General features: G+C 35.3%; 1 protein-coding gene across 4 annotated transcripts in view; it reads right to left on the reverse strand.

The window, feature by feature from the left end:
• Positions 1–15026, reverse strand: part of FBXL13 (F-box and leucine rich repeat protein 13) — a 208570-nt gene that overhangs the window by 115143 nt on the left and 78401 nt on the right. For all 4 annotated transcript variants that reach the window (XM_053218586.1, XM_053218585.1, XM_053218587.1 and 1 more), the window contains 2 exons: positions 9021–9116; positions 6499–6631 (listed from right to left, as the gene is read on the reverse strand). In XM_053218586.1, the coding sequence (XP_053074561.1) occupies positions 6499–6631; positions 9021–9116 (229 nt within the window). The remainder of the gene's footprint in view (positions 1–6498; positions 6632–9020; positions 9117–15026) is intronic.

The raw sequence follows: 15026 nt of genomic DNA on the forward strand, positions 1-15026 counted from the left end.
ACAGCACGGAGCCTGCTTGGGATTCTCTCTCTCTGCCCCTCCCCTACTCACTTGCTCTCCCTCTCGCTCTCTCTTTCTCTCTCTCTCTTTGTCTCTCTCTCTTTCTCTCACAAATAAACTAACTTAAAACCCTTAAGACAATATTTCTGGCTCTCTTAGACCTCAGATAAAATATAAACTAAGGTCCACGTATCTATATATATGATACAATAAATGAAATACATATGACATATAGAAGATATTGTTATCTGATGTAATGAACATATGCCCATTGTACAGTACAGAATTTTCATTTTTTGGCCCTCTCTGTATTTTCCACACAAGTTGCAATTTCATGTTGCCCATTTCATCACCATCCCAAACTTCCCAGTGGACTTTGTGCATAGGCATCAGGAAAAGTGTTTATGTGGAAACATGTTAAAAAAAAAATCCAGGGAAGATTATAGCCATATATGCCAACATTTTAAAAGAATATAAACCTCAAATCAATAAGCTTAACCTTCCACCTTAAGACACTAAAAAAGAAGAGCAAGCAAAACCCAATGCAAGCAGGATAATAAAGATCGGAGCGGGGATAAAATAGAAAACAGAAAACCAATAGAATCAATAAAAATCAAAGTTGATGTTTAAAAATCATGTTCATAGCAGCATTATTTCACAATAGCCAAAAAGTGGAAGGAACTTGTGTCTACTGATGGATGAGTAGATAAACAAAATGTGGTTAAGAACATCTAATGGAGTATTTTTCTTTCTTTTTTTTTTAATATGAAATTTATTGTGAAATTGGTTTCCATACAACATCCAGTGCTCATCCTAACAGGTGCCTTCCTCAATACCCATCACCCACCCTCCACTCCCTCCCACCCCCCCATAAACCCTCAGTTCGTTCTCAGTTTTTAGGAGTCTCTTATGTTTTGGCTCCCTCCCTCTCTAACCATTTTTTTTCCTTCCCCTCCCCCATGGTCTTCTGTTAAGTTTCTCAGGATCCACATAGGAGTGAAAACATGGAATCTGTCCTTCTCTATATGACTTATTTCACTTAGCATAACACTCTCCAGTTCCATCCACGTTGCTACAAGAGGCCATATTTCATTCTTTCTCATTGCCATGTAGTACTCCGTTGTGTATATAAACCACAATTCCTTTATCCATTCATCAGTTGATGGACATTTAGGCTCTTTCCATAATTTGGCTGTTGTTGAGAGTGCTGCTATAAACATTGGGGTACAAGTGCCCTATGCATCAGTACTCCTGTATCCCTTGGGTAAATTCCTAGCAATGCTACTGCTGGGTCATAGGGTAGGTCTATTTTTAATTTTTTGAGGAACCTCCACACTGTTTTCCAGAGCGGCTGCACCAGTTTGCATTCCTGCCAACAGTGCAAGAGGGTTCCCATTTCTCCACATCCTCTCCAGCATCTATAGTCTCCTGTTTTGTTCATTTTGGCCACTCTGACTGGCGTGAGGTGATATCTGAGTGTGGTTTTGATTTGTATTTCCCTGATGAGGAGCGACGTTGAGCATCTTTTCATGTGCCTGTTGGCCATCCGGATGTCTTCTTTAGAGAAGTGTCTATTCATGTTTTCTGCCCATTTCTTCACTGGATTATTTGTTTTTTGGGTGTGGAGTTTGGTGAGCTCTTTATAGATTTTGGATACCAGCCCTTTGTCCGATATGTCATTTGCAAATATCTTTTCCCATTCCGTTGGTTGCCTTTTAGTTTTGTTGATTGTTTCCTTTGCAGTGCAGAAGCTTTTTATCTTCATGAGGTTCCGATAGTTCATTTTGCTTTTAATTCCCTTTCCTTTGGAGATGTCTCAAGTAAGAAATTGCTGCGGCTGAGGTCAGAGAGGTTTTTCCCTGCTTTCTCCTCTAGGGTTTTGATGGTTTCCTGTCTCACATTCAGGTCCTTTATCCTAATGGAGTATTTTTCACTCTTAAAAAAGAGAGAGATTCAGATATGAGCCTCCACATGGGTGAAACTTGCAGACATGATGCTAAGTGAAAGAAACCAGGCTCAAAAGAGCAGATATTGTATGATTCTACTTATATGAGGTAGCCAAATCCATAGAGAAATAAAGTATAATGGTGCTTGCCATGGGTTGGTAGTAGGGAGAAATGGGGAGTTCATATTTCATGGTTCAGAATTTCAGTTTTGCAACTGAAAAAAAAAACTTGGAAAAGTTCGGGAGGTGGATGGTGATGATGGTTCCACATCAATGTGAAGGCACAGAACTGTACACTTAAAATGGTTAAAATGGCAACTTTCATGTTAAGTATATTTTGCTACAACAAAAAAAGAACTAAAAGTTGGTTATTTGAAATGATCAACAAAATTAACAAACCTGTAGCGAGACTGACCAAGAAAAACAAGAGGGAAGACGAAAATTTCTAAAATTGCAAATGAAAATGATGCATTACTGCTTACTTCACAGGTATAAAAAGGATTATAAGAGAATTCTATGCACAATTATGCCTCAACAGATTGGGTTACCTACATGGAGTTGGCAAATTCCTAGGAACACACAAGCTATCAAACTTGACTCAGGAAGAAACATAAAATCTGAATACATCTCTAACAAATAAGGATATTAAATCAGCAATCAAAACACCTCCAACAAAGAAAAACCTAGGGCCAGATGGCTTCAGTGGCAAATTCCACCAAACATTTAAAGAATAATTAACACCAATCCTTCTCAAACTCTTCAAAGATGTGGAAAAGGAGAAAATAGCTCCTAACTCATTCTGCAAAGCCAGTATTACCCCGATAACAAAGCCAGGCAAAGACGTCACAAGAAAGGGAAACTATAGGCCAATATTCCTTTTAAATATAGATGTGAAAATCCTCAACAAAGTATTAGCAAAGAAAATACAGCAGCATGGTGAAAGGATTATACACCATGAATAAGTGAGATTGGTCCCAGGAAAGTGAAGGTGGTTCAACATATAAAAATCAATCAATGTGATAGCAACATATTAATAGAATGAAGAAAAAATCTCGGTGAAAAAGCATTTGACAAAACTCAACACCCTTTTATGATTAAAAAAAAAAAAAAAAGACTTGGAATGAAAGCTTCCAGAGATATGTGCCCTGCCATTTGTCAGAAACTCACCCCAGTGTTCAACCACCATTGCCAACATGAAAATCTTAGGTCAAACCAAAACCTTAAATGTTGCATCTTGAGTCCATTTTCTTCCTTCAAAAAAGAGATTTATTTAATAGTACATTTTACTGGAGACAGAGAGTGAGTTTGGGTGGCTAGCACACTTTTTAAGTTTTATTTAAATTCCGGTTAACATACAGCATGATATTAGATTCAGGTGTATAATACAGTGATTCAACAATTCCACGCAATGCCCAGTGCTCATCACAACAAGTGCACTCCTTAATTCCCATCACCTGTTTAACACAATCCCTTCACTTACCTCCCCTCTGGTAACCATCAGTTTGTTCTCTATAGTTAAGAGTCTATTCTTAGTGTACCTCTTTCTTTCTTTCTTTTTTTCTCTTTGCTTGTTTGTTTTGTTTCTTGAATTCCACATGAGTGAGATCATAAGGTATTTATCTTTCTGTGACTTCTTTCACTTAGCATAGTACTCTCTGGTTCCGACCATGTCGTTGCAAATGGAAAGATTTCATTCTCTTTTATGGTTGAGTAATATTCCATTGTATACATACTACTTCTTTGTCCATTCATCAGTCGATGGACACTTAGGTTTTTCCATAATTTGGCTATTGTAGATAATGCTATAAACTGAATGGCTAGCACATTAAGGCTTACAATTATTTTGTTAACTCTTTATTACTAATAAAGTAATAAATTCATTCAAGATAGCAGACTAAGCCCATATTTCAGCTTTCCTCTCCTACCCAAATTGTGAGAAATGATTTTTTTTTCCAAAAATCTGTAATATCTCTGGAAAACAAAACAGGAATGGTATTGGTGGATCAGAAATTAACAGTTCCTAAAATTCCAAAGGCAGACATGACCAGACTGAATGAGGAACAAACAGAACATGGCTGCTGTAAAAAAAGGAACAGCATTATATCTCTATAAAGAGTGTACCCCAGAAATAAAAGATATAATAATAATAACACTATTCTCATTAAAAATATGAAAAAAGGAGTCAAGAATAAGACAATATGGCTCCATATCCCTGCTACTGGGAGAAAAAAAAAGGAGAAATAAAAGATATAAGACTAGGAATGAATGGAAATAAATGATCTGCTTGTAAAACCCAAAAGAATCAACTGACAAACTGTTAAAACCAAGAAGACACTTTAATATGTAATCAAATACAATAACATAAAAACTATAGCTTTTTTTAGTATCAGCAACCAGTCAGAATTATCCAATTTGGCATATTTTATTTATTTTTCTATTTAAAAAAAAATTACAGATACACTTGAAACTCTTTGTGAAATTTTTCCCCATTTCATTCAACTCTGTCCACCTCAAGAGATAACCACTATCTTGCATTTGGAGTTTTCTTTCTCATGCATGCTTTTTACATTTTCCTTAAATATGTATTATTGAAATTATTTCAAAAGGTAAAGTATATATTATTTTGCACATTGAAAACTTGTATGCAAATGGTATTAGATTACATATGTCATTCTGCAACTTGCTTTCCCTCATATATCTCTAGACTCATCCATGTTGGTATTTACATGTTTATGGCTTTCTTTCTCATTATCTGAAATCAGTATGAATGTACACTTTTTAAATAAGTTTTTTCTCTCATTTCCAGAAATATATAAGGAAGCTGAAATGCACCTTAAAAAACAAATGGGTTGGGGTGCCTGAGTGGCTTAGTTATTGAGTGTCTGACTCTTGTTTTCAGCTCAGGTCATAACCTCACAGTTTGTGGGTTCATACCGTTAGCACAGAGTTTGCTGGGTATTCGCTCTCCCTTTCTGTCTGCCCCTCCCCCACTCACATACTCTCTCTCTTTCAAAATAAATAAATATATATGTTAATGCAATGGACTGAATGTGCCCCTTGGCCAAATTCATATGCTGAAATCCTAGCCCCCTGTGTGATGGTATTAGGAGGTAGGGCCTTCAGGACATAATTAGGGTAGAGCTTTCATGAATAGGATTAGTGCCTTTATACAAGGAACCCCAGAGATCTCTCTCTCCTCCTCTCTGCCATGTGAGGACACAAAAAGATGACAACCGTCTATGACCTAGAAGAGGGCCCTCTCTAGACCTGATCTTGGACATCCAGCTTCCAGAACTGTGGGAAATAAGTTTCTGGTGTCTATGAGACTTTATTATGACAGCTCAAACTGACTAAGGCAATTAAATACACATGTCACAGTGAAAGTACAAAGCAGCTGGGAGAAAATTGGAAATAACCTCAATATCCAAACCGAGAATCATACCCCTAGACCAATGAGCCAGCTGCTCAATAACCTCAATATCCATCAAGAGGAAGAAAGTTAAATAAATTATGCTACATTCACAGTATGGAAAATGAGTTTAACGATTTAAAAATAATTTAGTAGTTCTATATAGACTGACATGGAAAGATTTTCGGGATATAAAAGAAAATATAAAACAATATGATCCATTTCATATTAAAATCTTTAATTGTGTATTTTTAATCACATATATGTAAATGTATTTTAGAAAAACAGAAAACTAGGGGTGCCTGGGTGGTTCAGTTGGTTAAGCACCCAACTTCAGCTCAGGACATGATCTTGTGGTTTGTGGGCCCACATTGGGCTCTGTGCTTGCAGCTGGGAGCCTGGAGCCTACTTCAAATTCTGTGCCCCGTCTCTCTCTGCCCCTCCCCCACTTGTGCTCTGTCTCTCTCAAAAATAAAATAAAAACATTTTAAAAAATTTTAAAAAAAGAACAGAAAACTAATACCATTGAATACCTTTGAGTAAGTTAATGGTTTTGAGGGAGATACAGGGAGGTTTTTTGCTTTTTACTGTCTATTGTTAGAATTGTTAAATTGATAGTATATTCTTATATTGTATTTTTTTTAGTAGATGAATTGAATATACATAGATAGACAAATGCTAGACCAAAAAAAAGTGGTCAGTAAGAATGGACAAAGGACCGGAGCACCTGGGTGGCTCAGTCAGTTAAGTGTCTGACTCTTGGTTTCAGTTCAGGTCATGATTTCATTATTTTGTGAGTTCGAGCCCCATGTTGGGCTCTTATGTTGGCAGCATGGAGCCTGCTTGAGATTCTCTCTCTCTCTCTCTCTCTCTCTCTCTCTCTCTGCTCCTACCCTGCTCACATTGCCTCCATCTCTCTCAAAATAAATAAACTTAAAAAAAAAAGAATGGACAAAGGACCAACTCCCAGATCATGCAATCCATTAAGAGTTGACTATATTATAAGCATTTTAAATGTTTTTAATTGGCATCCTTATGGCCTAAGACCATAACTGAAGTTTCCATTTTATTTTATATTTTTCTTTATATTTGTTCAATTAAAAAACATAAAAGCAAGACAAAGAGTTGTAATGAACATACTCACTGACAGATCTCAAGGTTTTCAAGCGGAGAATACAACCACGAAAATTCAAACGCAGCACGTTTAGACGCCACCTTTGCAAAGTAGACACTATATATTTATCTGTGATGATGTTTTTTGCTGTTGAAAAATCAATCTAAAAAGGATAAACAAAAGACGTTAAGAAGTGAGAAAGATCTTTTGCATGTAAAAATTTTTAATATTTTTAAAGCACCAAGCAACATTTCTTCACCACATCTCTCATTTTTTCATTTCTTTGTTTTCATGGTCATTCTGGAGTTTAATTACAAACACATTTTTTTTGTTCATGGTCATTCCCAGGTTTAATTGCAAACAGATTCCAAATGTCCAGTCCAGGTCGACAGCTGGGAGGACAAGAGTCTCACATCTACCCCACAACAGAGTTGATTGTCTTGAAGTGACCTGGATAGCCCCCATCTCCCCAGGTGAGCCCCAAGGCTGCTTCAGTGTCAATGAACTCATCCTGGGTTCATTATTAATGTATGCCTGCTTCTTTATTCATGAGCACAGACTATGTGTTAAGTTCTTGACTATGGAAAAGACAATTTAGAGTGAGAGATTTATAGTGGCCTTTTCATAACTCATAATTTGGAGGAGGGAGGTCTGGAGAGAAGGAAAGAGGACTGACTGTACCTGGCTGATTGCATGTAAAATTGAAGAGCACAGAGGTTTATGTGAGTGCTGAGTGACGAGGGCTGGTTGACAATAACATTGATATCATAGTATTAATAATGTCTTTCAGCTACAAGATTAAGTTTATGAACTTCCAATTTCTCACTGCCTTCTGAACACAGCTATTCTTTGTGCTAAAATGTTTGTTTTAGCTGTGCCACATTTGAGCACTCCAAAATGAAGGCAAAACTAATAGAAGATGAAGGCAAACGTAGAATTGCGGAAAGAGAAATGTGCTGAACATAAAGCCTTCCTACCCAGGCTTTGTTCTTCACTGACATGTGCTCAGATTTTCTCTGACTTAACCTATTGAGAAGTGCTAGTTTTTTCTGCCGGGGCAGAAATGCTAGCTTTTTCTGCCAGGCTTCTGCAGGATTTGTCCTGATCTTAATGTCATATATATTCTTTCTCTTTCTAATCATTTGGATTCTTTTTTTTTTTTTCCCTAATTCTTTACAGGTTTTCCAAAGAAAAAAGTAACATCCCCAATCTGTCACATAAGAAAGAGATTTATTACTTTAAACCATTGATTCTCAAAGTATGGTCCTGGGACCAACAGCATCAGCATCACCCTCGAATTTGGAAATACTAATTCTCAAGCCCCACCCCAGACCTCCTGAGTTAGAGACTCTGGGTTTGCAACCAGCAATCTGTTTTAACAATCCCTTCAGATAATTCTGATGCATTCTGAAGTTTGAGCATCACTGCCTTAAACTAAAAATAAACCTAAGGCAGGAATATTAAATTTGGTAGCTAAGATGGGTTAGCCGAGACAGAAGCACATTTTCTTCTTGCCATTGTTGCACAAGGTGAGAGTGGAAGCCAAGTGAAGTCAAGAATGGAATGTCAAGAGGTTGACTTGATTTATGAGTGGTACCTGTCAGCCCCTCTTAGTTTCTTTGTTTAGGGTTTACGATTTATGTGGAATGGTTCCAGCCACCTATTCATAGGTCGGTCTGAGCACATGATGTTATAAGTCCTCTGATCACTAGCAGTTAAGGAGGGCTGGCAAAGTCATCTACTAACGGTGACAGGGAAGATGTTGCCACCATAACACTAGTTGACAGCATAAATTATTACAGAGATTAAAGTATCATCCAAGGAAAAGAAAGAAGTCAGCAGGGGCAATTTATGCTTATTTTTTGTTGTTGGCTGAGACCCCTCCCCAGTGTCTCATTGGAATAAGAAACACAAGCATGTTCTAGGTTACAAGAATAGTATAAAAATAGTACAATGACAAGGATAGTATAGAGGTACCTGCCTAGAAGTCTATATTAGAAAACGCCTGAGTGTATATGTGTCTGTGTGCATGCAAACACACTATCAAACAAGTTTTATTTAAATGTCGTATATTTTAGCCCCATTTCTTGTTAGTTTTTTTCCCCTTTACTCTATATTTTGTGCTATTTTGTTATGTTTTTTAAACCAATAATAGGGGCTGATATTTATTGAGTGCTGCCTACATGCCAGGCTTTATAGGAAGCACTTCACTTGCATTTCCTCAACTTATCTCTGCAGCATCCTGAGTGAGGCAATGTTAAGTCTAATGCAGATCTAACGGAGCTTTGTTTCAATTTAAAAATAATATTTGATTTATATCTACCATTCAAATTAAAAAATACTTATAATCTATCTCTTAAAATAACATTATTATCTTTCTGTCTTTTCCTTTGGCCTTGTGCCTGGGCAAAAGAGAAACAAATGCACCTACTGTTTGTGGCCCTGTGAGGGGAGCAGGGGAAAAAGTAGTCCCTAGTACAGTTGGCTTTTATGGGGATCGGTTCTCCTTTAAGAACTAGGATCAAGTCATAGTTCAGGTAGTGTCTACTTACACCATTCCACAACGAGCTTGCTTGTGTCATCAACATCCAGGAGTGACAAACGTGACTACATATTATTTTATCTTTTAAGCTGAGGTAGAAGAAAATCTAAACACAAAGAAGAGAAATACACAATTTTGAAAACTGTGTGAATTTGGATATAACTCTTCCACTTACCTTTTGTTGCTGTTGTTAATCATGATAATATAATCCATATTGTAGTAGCAGGGGTTTAAGTGCTGGAATTTTATCTGATGAGAGGAATTTTATCTAAAGCACTGGAACTTATCTGATGATGCCTTTGATATAATGTGATCTTTACAATTGATAGTCACAGAAGGATAGGGAAGAAGATATGCAGATTTATCTTCTGAATGACAGTGGCTTTCTGCTACAAAATGAGTGATTTTTCTAAATAGATGGTACATAGAAGATGGTACGTAGAAGACATTCAATGATTGCTTGCTGAACTCAACTGGATTCTTTTTAAAGTTAAAGAATTCCTAGGAAGGGCACAGGGTGGCTCAGTCGGTTAAGTGGCAGACTTTGCCTCAGGTCATGACCTCATGGTTAGTGAGTTTGAGACCCACGCTGGGCTCTGCGCTGACAGCTCAGAGCCTGGAGCCTGCTTCAGATTCTGTGTCTCCCTCTCTCTCTCTGCCCCTCCCCTGCTCATGCTCTGTCTCTCCCTCTCTCTCAAAAATAAATTTTAAAAAACATTAAAAAAAAAAAAGAATCCTAGGAAATATCAATAAACCCATCTTGCCTTCTATTTCTGGAAAAACAGTAGACTAGAAAATCTGCAAGTCCTCTTGACACAAAATATAAGTAAATGATAAAACAAACCTTTTAAAAAATATTTCTTTAAATATTTTTTTAAATTCCAGCTTCATTGAGCTATAACTGACATATAAAATTCAAGATATTTTAAGTACACATTGTGGTGATTTGAGGTACATATACATAGTGAAAGGATCCCCCTCCCGCAGACAGTTAACTAACATATCCATCACCTCACATATTTATCTTTTTTCTTTTTGATGATAACATTTAAGTTTTACTCTCTTAGCAAATTTCAATTATACAACAGTGTTATCAATTACAATCACCATGTTTTATGTCAGATCCTCAGACCTTACACATCTTATAGCTGAAAGTTATAGCCTCTGACAACCACTTTTCTACTCTCTAAAACAAACATTTTTTTTTTTTAACATACCTGGGTTTTTAAGAAAGTAAGGAAAATATCCAGGCCCAAAGTCTTTGTAAACCCAGACTCATAAGAAGGTGTTCAGTATAGTTGCTCTACATAAGGGAACAGTGGAGATGGTTGCTGCTTTGCATAATAAATAGACTCAGATTTTACTGGTCATGCAGGGACAGAAAAAGTTACCAAGCTTGTACAAAGCTGGGAGTCCTAACTGAGTCAGAGAGATTAAGAGGAACAGACAGAATCAGAAAAGAGGGAAAAGAAAGAGAGAAATCCAGCATTATTAAACAGACAGGATTAAACAACAACAACAACAACAACTACCTATTTGGTGAGGAAAAAACTAAGGTATCTAGCCTGGGATTAAAAAAAAAAAAACAACAACAGAGAATTTAAAATCAAATACTAGATATCATATGGATTGGAATTTTATTATTTGTGGGGTCCAGTTTAAGTTTATTACCTTTGTAATTGGATTTGATACATTAACATGCAAAGAGCCGCCAACTTGGTGGTAACTCTGGGATATTTGGCAGAAATAAATACCATTTCTATGAAGAGACACATCTTCAAACCATGCCTTTTAGGATTCCTACAGGTTAATCCCCCCCAAAGATGAGCTTTCAATAAAAATTACAAAACGTATGAGGGGAAAAAAATGGAGTTTGCCTACAATAGACCCTTCACAAAAGAACTTCCAAAGGACAATGGAATCAGAAGAAAGGAGTGAGATGGAAATAGTAATGATGGGCAAAGAAACTAAGTATGAAAATAAAACCATTAACCTTAAAAAGCATGTAATGGCCATGACTAATATGGGATACAAAAACAAGGTGGAATAAAAACACTAGATAGTACTAATATTCTAAGATTGAAGAGAGAGTAACCAGAGTTTAAGTGTTTTAAATTGTAGTGATTATGAGGAAGAAAGTATGGGTCATAATTTACTTTAGGCTTTATTAAGGTAAATTCACATGTTAAAAATATTTCAGAGAAACCACTGATATAGTAGAAATAGAATGCATATCTTTTAAAGTATGAAAATGGGAAAAAGGGGATAGATTTTTTAAATTCAAAAAAAAAGGCAGGAAAGGAGAAAAGCATATAAAAAAGAGGATAATAGTATAGTAGTAGAAGAGAAATATTAATCCAGTTATATCTAGTAACAATAAATTTTTAAAAATCCATTAGTTAGAAAACAAATATTATTCCTAATGATATTTTTGCTTAAATGTTTTCCCTCTGATACTACCAGAGCTATAAACTTTCATCATTTTGTGTTCATCTTGTTCAGAGTTGTATTTTAGATAGATTTTTTAAATATTAGATAATATTTATTCCCATTGTAATGAGAAAACTGAGGGTGAAAGACTGTAAGAACCCCTCTATATGACATGTAGACTGATGTGACAGAGCAGGAATTCAGGTCCATTTTTTTTAATTAATTTGTTTTTTTGATTGAAGTATAGTTGACACACAATGATACATTAGTTTCAGGTGTTCAATGGCAATTTGACAACTCTATACATTATGCTGTGCTCACCACAAGTGTAGCTACCATCTGTCACCATGTACCCTATTACAATACCATTGACTATATTTTCTATTCTGTACCTTTCATTCCTGTCACTTACTCATTCCGTAACTGGAAGCCGATACTTCCCACTCCCCTTCATCCATTTTGCCCATTCTCCCATGCCTTCCCCTCTGTCCACCATCAGTGTTCTGTATTTATGAGCAAGTTTCTGCCTTTTGTTTGTTTTGTTGTTTAGATTCTACATTTAAGTGAAATTATATGGTATTTGTCTTTCTCTGTATTACTTCTTTCTCTTAGCATAATACCCTCTAGGTCAATCTACGTTGTCCCACATGGCAAGATCTCATTCTTTTTTATGGCCAAATAATATTCCATTGTTTATATATACCACATCTTCTTTATCCCTTCATCTATCAGTAACATGGAGGTTGTTTCCATATCTTGGCTATTGTAAATAATACTTCAGTAAGCATAGGGGTTCATATATATTTTTGAATTAGTTTTTTTGTTGGTAAATACCCAGTAGTGAAATTACTAGATCATTTGGTGTTTCTATTTTTAATTTTTGAGGAGCCTCCATACTGTTTTCCACAGTGGCTGCATCAATTTACATTCCTACCAATAGTGTGTTCCTTTTCCTTCACATCTTTACCAACATTTGTTATTTCTTGTCTTTTTGATTTTAGCAATTCTGACTGGTATAGATGATATATCATTGCAGTTTTGTATTTCCCTTATGATTAGTGATGTGAAGCATCTTTGCATGTGTCTCTTGGCCATCTGGATGTCTCCTTTGGAAAAAATATTTGTTCAGGTCCTCTGCCCATTTTTAAATTGGATTATTCTTTTTTGTCGTTGTATTTGGATACTAACCTATTATTGGATATATCATTTGCAAATATCTTCTCCCATTCAGTAAATTGCCTTGTCATATTATTGATGGTTTCCTTTGCTGTGCAAAAGCTTTTTTATTTTAGTGTAGTCCCAGTAGTTTATTTTTGCTTTTCTTTCTCTTGGCTGAGGAGAAGTATCCATAATATGTTGCTAGGACTGATGTCCAAGAAATGACTGCTATGTTTTCTTCTAGAAGATGTATGGTTTCAGGTATCATATCTAGGCCTTTAATCCATTTTGAATTTATTTTTGTGTATGCTTTAAGAAAGTAATCCAGTTTCATTATTTTGCATGTGGCTGGCCAGTTTTCCCAGAGCCATTTATTCAAGAAACCGTGTTCTCCCTATAGTATTTTCTGCTTCCTTTGTTGTAGATTAATTGGCTGTATAAGCACGGATTTATTTCTGGGCTTTCTTTTGTGTTCTATTGATATAGGTGTCTGTTTTAGTGACAGTACCATACTGTTTTGATTATTATAGATCTGTCATATATATTAAAATCTGGAGTTGTGGTACTTCCAGCTTTATTCTTCTTTCTCAAGATTGCCTTGGCTATTTAGGGTCTTTGGTAGTCCTATACAAATTTAAGTTTATTTGTTTTAGTTTTGTGAAAAGTATTATTGATATTTTCATAGAGATTGAATTGAATCTGCAGATTGCTTTGAGTAGTGTGGACGCTTCAACAATATTAATCTTTCTATTCTATGAGCATGGTATGTCTTTCCATTTGTTTGTGTCATCTTTAATTTCTTTCATCAGTGTTTTATAGCTTTTGGAGTACAGGTCTTTCACCTCTTTGGTTAAGTTTATTCCTAGGTAATATATTCTCTTTGGTGCAATGGTAAATGGAATTGTTTGCTTAATTTTTTTTCTGCTACTTTGTTATCAGTATATAGAAATACAACAGGTTTCTGTGTATTAATTTTGTACCCTGCAACTTATTCATTTATTACTTCTAACAGTTTCTTGGTGGAGTCTTTAGGGTTTTCTATGTATAGTATCATGTCATCTGCAAATAGTGACAGCTTAACTTCTTCCTTACCAATTTGGATGGCTTTTATTTCTTTTTCTTGTCTGATTGCTATGACTATGACTTCCAGTACTATGTTGAATAAAAGTGGTAAGAGTGGATATCTTTGTCTTTTTCCTAATTTTAGAGGAAAAGCTCTCAGTTTTTCACCATTGAGTATGATGTTAGCTATGAGTTTGTTACATATGGCCTTTGTTATGTTGAGGTAGTTTCCCTCTAAACCCACTTTGTTGACTTTTTATCATGAACAGGTGTTGAATTTTGTCAAATGCTTTTTCTACATCTATTCAGATGATCATATGATTTTTTCTTTCATTTTGTTGATGTGGTATACACATTCATTGATATCAAATATTAAACCATCCTTATTTATACCCCAGAATAAATCCTATTTGATTGTGTTGAATATCCTTTTAGTGTGTTGTTGAATTTGGTTTGCTAATATATTGAGGGTTGTTTTTTTTTTTTTTTGGATCTATGTTCTTCAAGAATATTGGCCTGTAGTTTTCTTTTCTCTTTTTTTTCCTTTGATTTTATATCAGAGTAATGCTGGCCTTGTGGAATGTATTGAAAGCTTTCCTTCACCTTCTATTTTTGGAATAGTTTGAGAATAGATATTATCTCTTCTTTAAATGTTTGGTAGGATTCACATAGGAAGACATCTGGTCCTGGACTTGTGTTTGTTGGGAGTTTCTTTGTTACCAGATTCAATTTTGTTACCAGTAATTGGTCTGTTCAAATTCTCTATTTCTTCCTGATTCAGTTTTAGAAGATTGTATATTTCCAGAAATTTACCCATTTCTTCTAAGCTGTCTAATTTGTTGGCATGTAATTTTTTTTTGTAGTAATCTCTTAAACCTTTGTATTTCTGTGTTGTCAGCTACTACTTTTCCTCTTTCATTTCGGATTTTATTTATTTCAGTTCTCTCTTTTTTTTCTTGATGAGTCTGGCTAACAGTTTATCAATTTTGTTTATCTTTTCAAAGAATGAACTCTTGGTTTCATTCATCTTTTCTATTGTTTTTTAGTCTCTGTTTTATTTATTTCTGTTCTGATCTTTATTATTTCCTTCCTTCCACTAACTTTGTGGTTTTTTCTTTTTCTAGTTTCTTTAGATATAAAGTTCGATTGTATATTTGAGATTTTTCTTGTATATCTATACATTTCCCTCTTGGAACTGCTTTCTCCACATCCAGAAGATTTTGGACCATTGTGTTTTCATTTTAATTTGTTTCCATGTGCTTTTTTAATTTCTTCTTTGATTTCTTTATTGACCTATTGATTGTTTAATAGCATGTTGTTTATTCCCATGTATTTATGTATTTTCCAATTTTTTTTCTTGTAAATG

Source organism: Acinonyx jubatus, chromosome A2 (genome assembly GCF_027475565.1).
Source record: "Acinonyx jubatus isolate Ajub_Pintada_27869175 chromosome A2, VMU_Ajub_asm_v1.0, whole genome shotgun sequence".
NCBI lineage: Eukaryota > Metazoa > Chordata > Mammalia > Carnivora > Felidae > Acinonyx > Acinonyx jubatus.